Here is a 14,286-nt window from a genome sequence, read left to right as displayed (position 1 = left end):
ATTTGTGGAGTGGTTGAAAAACGAGTATTAATGACTCCAACCTAAGTGTATGTAAACTTCTGACTTCAACTGTATGAATTGCACCCCCCACTCTTTAACATGTCTCCTCCACTTCATCTACACTGTTTTAAGTGGATTTAACAAGTGACATCAATAAGGGATAATAGCCCTCACCTGGTTTCACCTGGTCAGTCTGTCATGGAATGAGCAGGTGTTCATAATGTTTTGTACACTCAGTGTATATTCTTTCATCAGATCAAATTTTAATCGTCACATTCTTCTTTACCAACAGGTGCAGAATACAGTGAAATGCTTACATCAATGCAGAGAGAGAAAATAGAGATATTTGAAAAGTAATAACATGTAATAATAAAAGTTATAATAAATACATGAGTAATGCTAACTTGGATAATATATTCACGGGGTACCAGTACTGAGCCATTGTGCAAGGGTATGAGGTAGATATGTACATATAACTAGAAATTAAGTGAATAGGCACTTGTACTTCCGGCGCCGACAGAGATGGCCGCCTCGCTTCGCGTTCCTAGGAAACTATGCCGTTTTTTATTTTTATTTTTTTTTTACGTGTTATTTCTTACATTAGTACCCCAGGTCATCTTAGGTTTCATTACATACAGTCGAGAAGAACTACTGAATATAAGATAAGCGTCAACTCACCATCAGTACGACCAAGAATATGTTTTTCGCGACGCGGATCCTGTGTTCTGCCTTACAAACAGGACAACGGAGTGGATCCCATGCAGCGACCCAAAAAAACGACTCCGAAAAAGAGGGAAACGAGGCGGTCTTCTGGTCAGACTCCGGAGACGGGCACACCGTGCACCACTCCCTAGCATTCTTCTTGCCAATGTCCAGTCTCTTGACAACAAGGTTGATGAAATCCGAGCAAGGGTAGCATTCCAGAGGGACATCAGAGACTGTAACGTTCTTTGCTTCACGGAAACATGGCTCACTGGAGAGACGCTATCAGAGGCGGTGCAGCCAACGGGTTTCTCCACGCATCGTGCCGACAGAAACAAACATCTTTCTGGTAAGAAGAGGGGCTGGGGCATATGCCTTATGGCTAACGAGACATGGTGTGATGAAAGAAACATACAGGAACTCAAATCCTTCTGTTCACCTGATTTAGAATTCCTCACAATCAAATGTAGACCGCATTATCTACCAAGAGAATTCTCTTCGATTATAATCACAGCCGCATATATCCCCCCCCCAAGCAGACACATCGATGGCTCTGAACGTACTTTATTTAACTCTTTGCAAACTGGAAACCATTTATCCGGAGGCTGCATTCATTGTAGCTGGGGATTTTAACAAGGCTAATCTGAAAACAAGACTCCCTACATTTTATCAGCATATCGATTGCGCAACCAGGGGTGGAAAGACCTTGGATCATTGTTACTCTAACTTCCGCAACGCATATATGGCCCTGCCCCGCCCCCCTTTCGGAAAAGCTGACCATGACTCCATTTTGTTGATCCCTGCCTACAGACAGAAACTAAAACAAGAGGCTCCCACGCTGAGGTCTGTTCAACGCTGGTCCGACCAATCTGACTCCACACTCCAAGACTGCTTCCATCACGTGGACTGGGATATGTTTCGTATTGCGTCAGATAACAATATTGACGAATACGCTGATTCGGTGTGCGAGTTCATTAGAACGTGCGTTGAAGATGTCATTCCCATAGCAATGATTAAAACATTCCCTAACCAGAAACCGTGGATTGATGGCTGCATTCGCGTGAAACTGAAAGCGCGAACCACTGCTTTTAATCAGGGCAAGGTGTCTGGTAACATGACCGAATACAAACAGTGCAGCTATTCCCTACGCAAGGCTATCAAACAAGCTAAGCGTCAGTACAGAGACAAAGTAGAATCTCAATTCAACGGCTCAGACACAAGAGGCATGTGGCAGGGTCTACAGTCAATCACGTACTAGAAGAAATCCAGCCCAGTCACGGACCAGGATGTCTTGCTCCCAGGCAGACTAAATAACTTTTTTGCCCGCTTTGAGGACAATACAGTGCCACTGACACGGCCTGCAACGAAAACATGCGGTCTCTCCTTCACTGCAAAACATTTAAACGTGTTAATCCTCGCAAGGCTGCAGGCCCAGACGGCATCCCCAGCCGCGCCCTCAGAGCATGCGCAGACCAGCTGGCCGGTGTGTTTACGGACATATTCAATCAATCCCTATACCAGTCTGCTGTTCCCACATGCTTCAAGAGGGCCACCATTGTTCCTGTTCCCAAGAAAGCTAAGGTAACTGAGCTAAACGACTACTGCCCCGTAGCACTCACTTCCGTCATCATGAAGTGCTTTGAGAGACTAGTCAAGGACCATATCACCTCCACCCTACCTGACACCCTAGACCCACTCCAATTTGCTTACCGCCCAAATAGGTCCACAGACGATGCAATCTCAACCACACTGCACACTGCCCTAACCCATCTGGACAAGAGGAATACCTATGTGAGAATGCTGTTCATCGACTACAGCTCGGCATTCAACACCATAGTACCCTCCAAGCTCGTCATCAAGCTCGAGACCCTGGGTCTCGACCCCGCACTGTGCAACTGGGTACTGGACTTCCTGACGGGCCGCCCCCAGGTGGTGAGGGTAGGCAACAACATCTCCTCCCCGCTGATCCTCAACACTGGGGCCCCACAAGGGTGCGTTCTGAGCCCTCTCCTGTACTCCCTGTTCACCCACGACTGCGTGGCCACGCACGCCTCCAACTCAATCATCAAGTTTGCGGACGACACAACAGTGGTAGGCTTGATTACCAACAACGACGAGACGGCCTACAGGGAGGAGGTGAGGGCCCTCGGAGTGTGGTGTCAGGAAAATAACCTCACACTCAACGTCAACAAAACTAAGGAGATGATTGTGGACTTCAGGAAACAGCAGAGGGAACACCCCCTATCCACATCGATGGAACAGTAGTGGAGAGGGTAGCAAGTTTTAAGTTCCTCGGCATACACATCACAGGCAAACTGAATTGGTCCACTCACACAGACAGCATCGTGAAGAAGGCGCAGCAGCGCCTCTTCAACCTCAGGAGGCTGAAGAAATTTGGCTTGTCACCAAAAGCAATCACAAACTTCTACAGATGCACAATCGAGAGCATCCTGGCGGGCTGTATCACCGCCTGGTACGGCAACTGCTCCGCCCTCAACCGTAAGGCTCTCCAGAGGGTAGTGAGGTCTGCACAACGCATCACCGGGGGCAAACTACCTGCCCTCCAGGACACCTACACCACCCGATGTTACAGGAAGGCCATAAAGATCATCAAGGACAACAACCACCCGAGCCACTGCCTGTTCACCCCGCTATCATCCAGAAGGCGAGGTCAGTACAGGTGCATCAAAGCTGGGACCGAGAGACTGAAAAACAGCTTCTATCTCAAGGCCATCAGACTGTTAAACAGCCACCACTAACATTGAGTGGCTGCTGCCAACACACTGACACTGACTCAACTCCAGCCACTTTAATGATGGGAATTGATGGGAAATGATGTAAATATATCACTAGCCACTTTAAACAATGCTACCTTATATAATGTTACTTACCCTACATTATTCATCTCATATGCATACGTATATACTGTACTCTATATCATCGACTGCATCCTTATGTAATACATGTATCACTAGCCACTTTAACTATGCCACTTTGTTTACATACTCATCTCATATGTATATACTGTACTCGATACCATCTACTGTATCTTGCCTATGCTGCTCTGTACCATCACTTATTCATATATCCTTATGTACATATTCTTTATCCCCTTACACTGTGTATAAGACAGTAGTTTTGGAATTGTTAGTTAGATTACTTGTTGGTTATTACTGCATTGTCGGAACTAGAAGCACAAGCATTTCGCTACACTCGCATTAACATCTGCTAACCATGTGTATGTGACAAATAAAATTTGATTTGGATAGATAATAAAAACAGAAGCAGAAGCTTATGTGAAGAGTCAAAACATTTTAGTGCGAAAGGTTCAATGCAGATAGTCCGAGAAGCTATTTAGTTAAATAGTTAACCAAATAGCTACCCGGACTAACTATTTAGCAGTCTTAGGGCTTGGGGGTAGAAACTGTTCCGGGTTTTGTTGTTTCTATCGGTAGCAGAGAGAACAGTCTATGACTTGGGCAGCTGTAGTATTTCACCATTTCCTCTGACACTGCCTGGTATAGAAGTCCTGGATGGCAGGGAGCTCATTCCCAGTGATGTACTGCACCGTTTGTGCACCGAAACTTAGCAATGGTTTTGGAGTCGTGCACGGCCATGCTGTTGTGGGTGAACATGGAGCACAGGAGGGGACTAAGCACAAACACCTGAGGGTCACCTGTGTTGAGGATCAGCGTGGCCGATATGTTGTTATTCAATCATTTCATCCAAACTGCTTTTTGGTGATTGAAAGATGAATGAGCGCCGCACTCCAATCCATCTGGTGGTGGTAATGCACTTTAAAGCTAGCTAAATGTTCATGAATGTTTCATGTGTGTTTCGACCTGTCCCCAAATTAATATAGCTAGTTCACGGTTGGTTTTGGTATTTTAACCTGCATGTCATGAACGCATCTGGTGTGGCTAGACAAAATCAATAAGCAGAAGTACGGAGCCGGTTTGGTCAGCATGTAAAGGTGAGAACACAACAGTTCACCTGACAAGACTGAATCCAAACATTACACTGTTGAATTTATGTGCATTTTACATTGACTGTACTTTTTACAGCATTTGTTGAAAAAGAAAGCTGAAAATACTCTGGATACATTCAGTAACATAATAATAATACAAAATGTGGGGTAGGTGCAACATAAGACCAAGCAATTATAGGGGTTTGAGTAGGAGGACTAACTGTTGTCTCCAAGGCCACACACCTCTCCAAAGTGTGTACAGTTCCATAGCAATTTCAATGCACATTGATTACTCAAGAGAAGAACCTTCAGCTATTAGTTGCCTTTTTTTTTTTAGCTCTCCTAGCTGTGCCATTAAGGAACTAAAGCAAGGAAACGTTTTGTTTTGAACACATTTTGGTTTGCATAGAATAAAGTTTTTCCGCAGCTAATTTTCTTCACAATACGACAAACAGGCCAATTCTGTTTAGGACAACCCAAGGTTTGACGCCATGTCATCATTGAACCTGTACATCAAACATAGCTATAATAAATGTTGATAACATACATAGCATGAGTTTTATCATATGGAAATGTTAAGTGCATATTTGGACTCACAGGTGTGTGGTTTTCTTGTATGACATCAAAGCGGTATTTATTATAATCCTTTCAGAACATATCGAGTCCTCTTGATTTACACCATCTCCCTCACTCAGACAACAAAACATTTGCAAAAGTATCCCAATTAGCAGGAGGGATGGGAGCATCTTCCTTTTGAGGGTGGTCCTCACATGTGGGTCGTTCCATTTGAATTTGATTACTTTATGATCGCACCCCTTTTGATTTTAATGAAACCTATACATATTTGCCCATGGTAGAAGTGGTCAGAATGTGACTTTTTGGACCTGAATGCCAAAACATTCAGGAGATAGAGGTGCTCAATGAGCTGAGGTAGAGGGAGGACATGCCTATGAGGGACTTAAATTGGTACTAGTAAATAAATTGGGTAAATAAATTGGAACTAGTGGGTCTGGTGTCGTGTATGCCATGTTTTTCAACTGCCCTCGACAACATGTGAATGCAATGAGTGTGAATGCAATGAGCAAACTAAAGGGATAGGAATAGGCAACCTGGTGTCAGAGCATTTCGTATTATGTACGTAAATCTGAGATGCTCCATTTAGTACGATCCGTTACATTTGTATAGTCAAATCAAATTTTATTTGTCACATACACATGGTTAGCAGATGTTAATGCGAGTGTAGCGAAATGCTTGTGCTTCTAGTTCCGACATTGCAGTAATAACCAACAAGAAATCTAGCTAACAATTCCAAAACTACTACCTTATAGACACAAGTGTAAGGGGATAAAGAATATGTACATAAAGATATATGAATGAGTGATGGTACAGAGCGGCATAGGCAAGATACAGTAGATGGTATTGAGTACAGTATATACATATGAGATGAGTATGTAAACAAAGTGGCATAGTTAAAGTGGCTAGTGATACATGTATTACATAAAGATGCAGTAGATGATATAGAGTACAGTATATACGTATACATATGAGATGAATAATGTAGGGTATGTCAACATTATATTAGGTAGCATTGTTTAAAGTGGCTAGTGATATATTTTACATCATTTCCCATCAATTCCCATTATTAAAGTGGCTGGAGTTGAGTCAGTGTGTTGGCAGCAGCCACTCAATGTTAGTGGTGGCTGTTTAACAGTCTGATGGCCTTGAGATAGAAGCTGTTTTTCAGTCTCTCGGTCCCAGCTTTGATGCACCTGTACTGACCTCGCCTTCTGGATGATAGCGGGGTGAACAGGCAGTGGCTCGGGTGGTTGTTGTCCTTGATGATCTTTATGGCCTTCCTGTGACATCGGGTGGTGTAGGTGTCCTGGAGGGCAGGTAGTTTGCCCCCGGTGATGCGTTGTGCAGACCTCACTACCCTCTGGAGAGCCTTACGGTTGTGGGCGGAGCAGTTGCCGTACCAGGCGGTGATACAGCCCGACAGGATGCTCTCGATTGTGTTCGCCAATAATGTATGTGAATGCTGAAGAGCCTATGGTGTGCACATAATCAGCTAATTGTTCAGTGGCAGCATTGTTAGCAGCTAAAAACATGGATTAGCTCACTGGTTATGATAATCTAAAACCAAAACCATTGAGCATTTCCTGGAGAAGCATATGTTTCTTCTTCTATGGTGTGACAAGCGACAAAAAACGTACTATTGCCACCTATTGGAAACTGGTATAGGTACAGGCTGCAGTGCTCTGATAAAGACAACAGATGAACAGAAGACAAGCTAGACACACCAAAATGTATTTCTGCTAGCAGCTAGCCTGTGGGGAGCCAAACTGAGTAAGTTTTCTAATAACTAGACTCTGGTTAGCTAAAACGATATTCAACACAGGCCTTTATTCTCTGGAGTTGTTTGTACTTATGCTGGTCGATTGAACGTTCGCGTGCTGGCTATGTTAGCTAGCTAACAAACATGCTGACAAATGTCAGCTAGAAAGCTAAGTTAGCCAACTATATAGCTATCTAACCATCTTAGCTATTAGCTGCAGTAGTAAACTAATGTGATGCTGCTATGATAACATCAAACACTGGCTAATTACCAGTCGACTATAGCTAGCTAGCAGTTGAACTTCACAATCGTCTGCGTACCATAGACCCCACGGATAGAACAATGCGAGAGACCGGTTTTATCTGGCATGACTTGGCCAGCGAGCATGGTGATGTTAGCTAAGCTAGCTTTGTCACTAATTTAATGACAAGACAAAGGATAGCTATCTATTCACCGTAGAAATTGCATTTTGTCGTTATTTTTATTAGACTATATATAATATTACTTGTATCATTTTGTCCGATTTTGCTAACTTCATCTCACATCATCAGACTGCTGAATAAACTCCTGTTAGCTACGTCAACGTTATGGTGTCACCCTTCAAGTGCTTCACATGTTTTCGTAAGGAATGGGATAGACTTATGTAAGCTTAAGCTATTCGTGTTATACACAAATATAATATTTGAAAGTCTGTTTGTCTGATAGGTATTAACGTACATACGGTAACTAACCCCAGTGCAACCAGACATCATGAAAGAGTTGCTTACTAGTCCTAATTATTCTTCACTTCTCTTTTTTCTTTTGTTTTCAGATCAGTAAACCACCCATTCCTATGAAGATAAAAGAAACCTGGGCTCATGAGGATTGCTGGGCACACACCGAGTGGGATATCCACCAAGCACTGGAGTACAGATAACACTGCACTACCACCACTGTGGTAAGCGCATCAGATGTCTTAATTCCTGCACAATTCACATAAATCAGGCTAATCTCACAGATATGTTGTCTAGACATATATTTATTTACTCAGTTTTCTATTGTCTCTATAGTATTCTTATCAGAATGCTTGTGTACTTTGTATTACACAAGAATAGGAAGTTGAGTTATACATTTGGATACAGTCCCTCAACGAGTGCTGATTTAACTGTGGTAATAATGGCCCTGTAGAAAGAATTCTTACCACTAAATGCTTTTTATCAGCACTCTAATGGGATGTCTGGTCTCATAATAGGGTGAATTGGGCTGAATTGTGGTGACATTCTGTGTGGGAGTAGACTTATATGGGAGGTCTGACTGGGCTGTGGTGGGCCCAGGCAGGAGACAGACTTCTCATCTCCACAGGAAGTCTGTTCTGTCTGTCTTCCTTGCTGAACAGATGAGGGGCCGGGATGGTACCCTACATTCTCAGGAATTTGTTCTTTAGATAATGTTCCAAAAACTTTGCAAATAACAGAGTTGGCGATAAAGAAAGCACATGTGGATTCTTCAATCCTACCGCATTGTATGTACTTTATTCTTTATTGGCATAGTTGCAGCAGTGTTTTTGGAACTGGTTCTAAACAACTAAATAACATGTTCCTGAAAATATAACCTATTCTAATGACCATCCCGAGAGGAGAAGGGCCATTAGTTGAGGGCCCGAGGCACAGCCAATGTTCCTCCCAGCAGGGAGACATCCAAGAGTAGGAGAAACGGGGTACAGTGTTAGAGGAGGAGGCAGCGTTGGCTGTCTCCAGCCCCTAAGGTTAACAGGATCTTGTCCTGAAGGTCGCTGGGGTGCTCCACAAGGCCACTGGAGACAATATCCTGGGTATTACCGGAAACGACTAAGAATAGAGAGCAAGGTGGTTGTCGTGCTTTTGGTTTGTGTTTGGACCAGACGAGCCAAAACGGAAGATATTTCTATAGAAGTGTTACGGTTGTGAAGATAATGTTCTGGAAGGGAGTGGCACGTGAGGGGAGGGGGGAGGGCACATTATATTTTGATTTGATTTTGATGGTAAAATGTCTGAGGTTTCTCAGCCTGTCCGTTATAGAACTTTTCAAGATTTTGAGTTGTAGGCCTAGCACCTAAATAGAGAAGACATATTTTGTAAGCTTTTCACAAATGGAGGCTTAATGTTCTACTGTATTTTATTCCAGATTTTGTTAGTCTTATTTATTTTAAAATATGTGATACTGGGCATATAGGATAGACTACCTACACTACAAAATAAATGTACTCATACGTGTTATTCGATCATTTCAACCAAACTGCTTGCACGCGGCAACAGGCGTCTCCATAGCCAGCCGCTAAAATAGAACTTGGTTCTATTTGAGATGCTTGATGCGCTCCAAGTCAAGCTTCTCCCATCTACTCATTGGTTTTCACGAGCATACTAACCCACGTGGGTGATTGGAATATGAACGAGGAGAGACTAATCAAAGAAAACAAACTAAATAGGTTTCTCAAATAGTCACCTAAAAAGAATCCACCTAAAAAGGACCTAATGTGTTTCAGGTAAAATAACAACCCAATGTTTATCTCCCAGGACAAATTAGCTCTCTAAATGTCCATTAATGTTTCATGTGTGCTTTGACCTCTCCCAAAATTAATATAGTTGGTTTTGGTGTTTTAACCTCTGTGTCATTCATGCGTCTCGTGGGGAAAGACAATCAACATATGCACGATGGCACACACGGGGCCAGTTTGATCAAGGTGTCAGTGTTTCTATCTTTATAATTGAAGTGATTTACAAGGTGGACCACACTTAAATGACTAATCTAACCGCTTATAAATTAGATTACTGCTAAACTGACTTTGGTCTTCTGAGACAACGTGTGTGTTTGCCGGGGTAATAAAAATGCTGTCCAATACCTGCCCTATGAGAGTTAGATTAATTGGACCTGCTTGACAGTGGTGAAATCAATAGCAAAGCAAACTCCAGTGTAATGCATCAGAGATTCAGGTGTTAGACCATGCACGTGATTGTCAGTCTTTTTTTCATTTCATTGCTACACCTTTCAAATTAATCATTTGGTATTTTCTGATGGATGACCTATCATGATGCCATTGATTTATGTTGCTGCCAATACAGGCTATGTAGTACACATCACATTCATTCAACGTAGAATGCTTGTCTTTTCTTTTTTTCTTATAATGCCAGAGGCAAGCTATGGTAGACTTCGTTGATTTTGAGTGTTAAATGGCTTAAAGAATGTAGCCTGTTATTAATTGCAGTAGCTAATCTGTGTTCCATATGCCCATACCATTTTTTTTATGGCATAATTGGCTCTTTCCATATTTTTGTTATTGTATTTCAAATTGGAGGTGGAGCCCACCATTATAAATGGCAAGTATTTCAGAAAATGTTTTGCTATTCTGTAATTTGATCATAAGAACTTGAAAAAAATTCATACTTGTGTTCTATCTAGAACATTAGGCGAGTACGGACGTCAACTGTCATTTTTCAAGTGCGATTCCAAACGTAAGTACGTGAAAAGGCAAGTATGTACTAAGTTTACCGGAAGTTCCATAAGCGTACTTGGGAGGTCTGGAAAATAAAGCACGCATGGGAGCATACTTTTTCGGTCCTTTCGCAGGGAGGCTATCACATAACACCTTATGGCGCAGCAAACATTTTTTTAACTTCTTAATTAATGGCGGACTAAAGTCCCGCTTGGGAGAACAATTTCCAGAGGATTAAGAAATACTTTTGTAAATTGTAAGTCTTGTGTTTTTATTCGACAAATTGTTAAAATGTTCTAATTACTTTCATATGAATTTTGAATTCAAATGTTGAGTCACTGGTGTTTATCAGACTGATAGCCACTCTCGTCGGACGTCATAGGTAGCTAGCAGTGATCTTGTCTTGCTAATCAGCTGTTTTAGAGATGAGCAACTAAACTAACTAATCGTGAAGTTGGCAATATGTCAATTGTGAAGATCCAGACAGATTTTTTTATATTTTTTTATCCAGAATTTTTATACTTGCTAGCCAGCTAATGACAAATTCAAATTTGTTTTTTGTCCATTTGTTTTCAGGGACAGATAGCAACTGATGCGTAAATTTTACTCCATGGCATTGGCTTGGCAGGACAAAAGTCATGCCCGATGGTTTGGAGGTAAGACATTTTAACAACAACCGATTAAAAACTTGGGAAATACAGCTAGATGTGTTCTGTTCAATCTAGGCTTGCTAGCCAGCCAAGTTATTTTTGCTTTCTTTCATGATTGTTCAATGTAGTGTCTGTTAACTTTCTTCTTGTTACTTTCACCTCCCCTCTTGTGTTGCATCATTTGCATATTAAGAAAATGGGTTGAATAATCAACTAAAAGTAAATCGGTGACCACTTGATCAAGCCTATGAATATTCTAAACTTTTTACAAAACCATTGCACATTTGTAAAGGTAGTTGTTTCTCAGCATCTTGAACCAGAGGTGTGATCATGAGTCCAAACTAAAACTAGATTCTATTGGAAAAATTCAGGTAGGTTCCTTTCCGTTTAAGAAACGTTAACAATCGGCAGAACGAATTCACCCCAGCACAAAAATTTGAGCAGTGAGGTTAATTTCTCCCCCCCCCCCCCTTATGTTTCTGCTCTGTTCTCCTCAGGTTGAAGCACATCCCACCCTAACACCTAGACACATGTAAAGAACTTGGAAACCTGCTGTCCACCTGGAAAGTCACCCTATCCCAGGGGTTTAGTCAGTAGTTTATTAAGCAGTGTGCAACATCACTACAGTAGATCCATACATGTTGTTTTCTATCATGGAACTTATGAAGCTCATTCTAAAATACAATGAGTTCTCTTCTAGGGGAACTTCATTGTGTGCAAGTTTTTATTCCTGCCCTGCACAAACACCTTGTTCAACTATTCGTGGTCAACAATTTACAGGAAAACAGATAAAAGCGACCATATTTATTAAAAATGACAAGTGTTGATGTCTCCCCACAGTTCTGGTTTTGAGGCTTGGCATCTGGGGGCTGCAGTTAATCTGTCAAATTCCCCACAAGGAGAGAGAAAGGCATTCATAATATTACAATGGTGTAATTATTTAATGTAATTCCTGTTTGATATGCATGCATATAATTAAAGTGGACATTGTCCTTTAATATGCCAGTGTTTGTTTTGTATCCAATGCATTTAGCTTACACTAGGATGAAGTGGCCTTCTAATCTAGTTGTAGTATTGTAGTATTGCATCATATTGCCTATCAGTGTATAAAGTGAATGTAAAACAAAGCTAGCTTGAACATCATATGCATGGGTGTTATAGTTGTGTGAATTTTGCAGAATATTCAGAATATTCATAAACCGTAAGCAAAATAGTTTATTTCGCTTTTATTTATTTTTTGCTTCAAGCATACCTGTCATACGTCCACAATGATGTAGCAGCAGACCAAGTAATGTGTGAGAGGAGGACCCCACATAAAATATTGATTCTGGTCGGTGTCAGCTTAATTCACTAACACGTACTGAGGAGAACGATTCTGTGTAAACAAATGTAGCTAGCTGACTGCGTGGTGATGCGGTTTCCTGTTTATGTCAGTCACATCGAAGTATGTTTCAAATTTAACTGATTTTAAGCACTGCGTTCTCCATTCTAGACAGTATGCTCTCTCAGGTGTTCTTGGAAGTTCACCCTTGAAAGAACTGGTGAACGCAGGTGTGCATTTTGAAACATGGCCATACTGTATGTCATACTACTCTCCTCTTCCCAGGTAAACCATGATCCCCATCACTGAGCTGCGTTACTTCGTAGACTGTCAGCCTGCCTACCGTATCCTGAAGCCATGGTGGGACGTCTTCACCGACTACATCTCTATCGTCATGCTCATGATCGCCGTGTTCGGCGGCACGCTGCAGGTCCATGAGCGGATATTCCCTTTTTTCCCAATGCACTTGGTCTTATTTTTGTCCAGCTCCTGTTACATTTCAAATTAAACTTAATTTGTTTTATGCACAGGAATGAAATGCTTATTTTGCTATTTTCGAGGTATCTAAAATCCTCTCGTTTCGTTCTGCAGGTCACTCAGGACAAGATGATCTGCCTGCCCTGCAAGTGGGTGGTCAACCAGACCTGCAGGAGGTATTTCAATGCCACCCTGTCGGCCCCGCTGATGTTGGAGCCCAAAGGGATCCAATACAACCTGGACCGCCACCAGTACAACTACGTAGACGCCGTCTGCTACGAGAACCGCCTGCACTGGTTCGCCAAGTACTTCCCCTACCTGGTGCTACTGCACACGCTTATCTTCCTGGCTTGCAGTAACTTCTGGTTCAAGTTCCCCCGGACTAGCTCCAAACTGGAGCACTTTGTGTCAATTCTCCTGAAGTGTTTTGACTCTCCCTGGACCACCAGGGCTCTGTCTGAGACGGTGGTGGAGGAGAGCGACCCCAAGCCGATGAAGATGAATGGCTCAATGGATAAGAAAGTGTCGTGTATCAGCGAGGATGTGGAGGCTAGCGTCCCCATGCTCCAAAGGACAAAGTCTCGCCTGGAGCAGGGTATTGTGGATCGCACAGAGACTGGCGTCCTGGATAAGAAAGAAGGTGAACAGGCAAAGGCCTTGTTTGAAAAAGTGAAGAAGTTCCGCATACACGTGGAAGAAGGAGACATTGTGTACAGGCTTTACATCCGACAGACTATTATCAAAGTCATTAAGTTCATTTTGATTATCTGCTATACAGGGTATTATGTGCACAATATTCAGTTCAGCGTGGACTGTAGTGTGGATCTAGAGGACCTCACGGGGTATAGCATGTATCGTTGTGCTCATCCTCTGGCCACGCTGTTTAAGATCCTAGCTTGTGTCTACATCAGCTTAGTGGGGGTTTATGGATTCATTTGCATGTATACCCTCTGTTGGATGCTGCGGCGCTCGCTGAAGAAATACTCCTTTGAGTCGATACGAGAGGAGAGCAGTTACAGCGACATACCGGACGTAAAGAACGACTTTGCTTTCATGCTGCACATGATCGACCAGTACGATCCCCTGTACTCGAAACGCTTTGCCGTCTTCCTGTCTGAAGTGAGCGAGAACAAGCTGCGGCAGCTCAACCTGAACAATGAGTGGACTCTGGACAAACTGAGGCAGAGGATCACCAAGAACTCCCAGGAGAAGCTAGAGCTGCACCTGTTCATGCTGAGCGGCATCCCAGACACCGTGTTTGATCTGATAGAGCTGGAGGTAGTTTGTGTAGAATTACCAGTGTTCCTTGTCGGCTGTGCCTTGTTTTTGTCACACACAAAAAATGTATGTCCACACTGTAGTAACTTTGATTTGTTGTACAGTTTA

At 42.6% G+C, this 14,286-nt stretch overlaps 1 protein-coding gene across 10 annotated transcripts in view; it reads left to right on the top strand.

Moving 5' to 3' along the window:
- lrrc8ab (leucine rich repeat containing 8 VRAC subunit Ab) overlaps positions 1-14,286 on the top strand; it is a 31,821-nt gene that overhangs the window by 12,161 nt on the left and 5,374 nt on the right. The window contains exons 1-6 of one of the 10 annotated variants that reach the window (XM_031806712.1): positions 6,890-7,015; positions 7,816-7,941; positions 10,419-10,471; positions 11,029-11,108; positions 12,709-12,853; positions 13,015-14,178. In XM_031806712.1, coding sequence (XP_031662572.1) covers positions 12,716-12,853; positions 13,015-14,178 — 1,302 coding nt within the window. In that variant the 5' untranslated portion in view covers positions 6,890-7,015; positions 7,816-7,941; positions 10,419-10,471; positions 11,029-11,108; positions 12,709-12,715. The other 9 variants (XM_020475429.2, XM_031806720.1, XM_020475446.2 and 6 more) reach the window with 9 other exon arrangements.

Source organism: Oncorhynchus kisutch, linkage group LG3, assembly GCF_002021735.2.
Source record: "Oncorhynchus kisutch isolate 150728-3 linkage group LG3, Okis_V2, whole genome shotgun sequence".
Classification (NCBI taxonomy): Eukaryota; Metazoa; Chordata; class Actinopteri; order Salmoniformes; family Salmonidae; genus Oncorhynchus; species Oncorhynchus kisutch.
The sequence above is the reverse complement of the archived record's forward strand: the minus strand, read 5'-3'. Positions and strand labels throughout refer to the sequence as shown.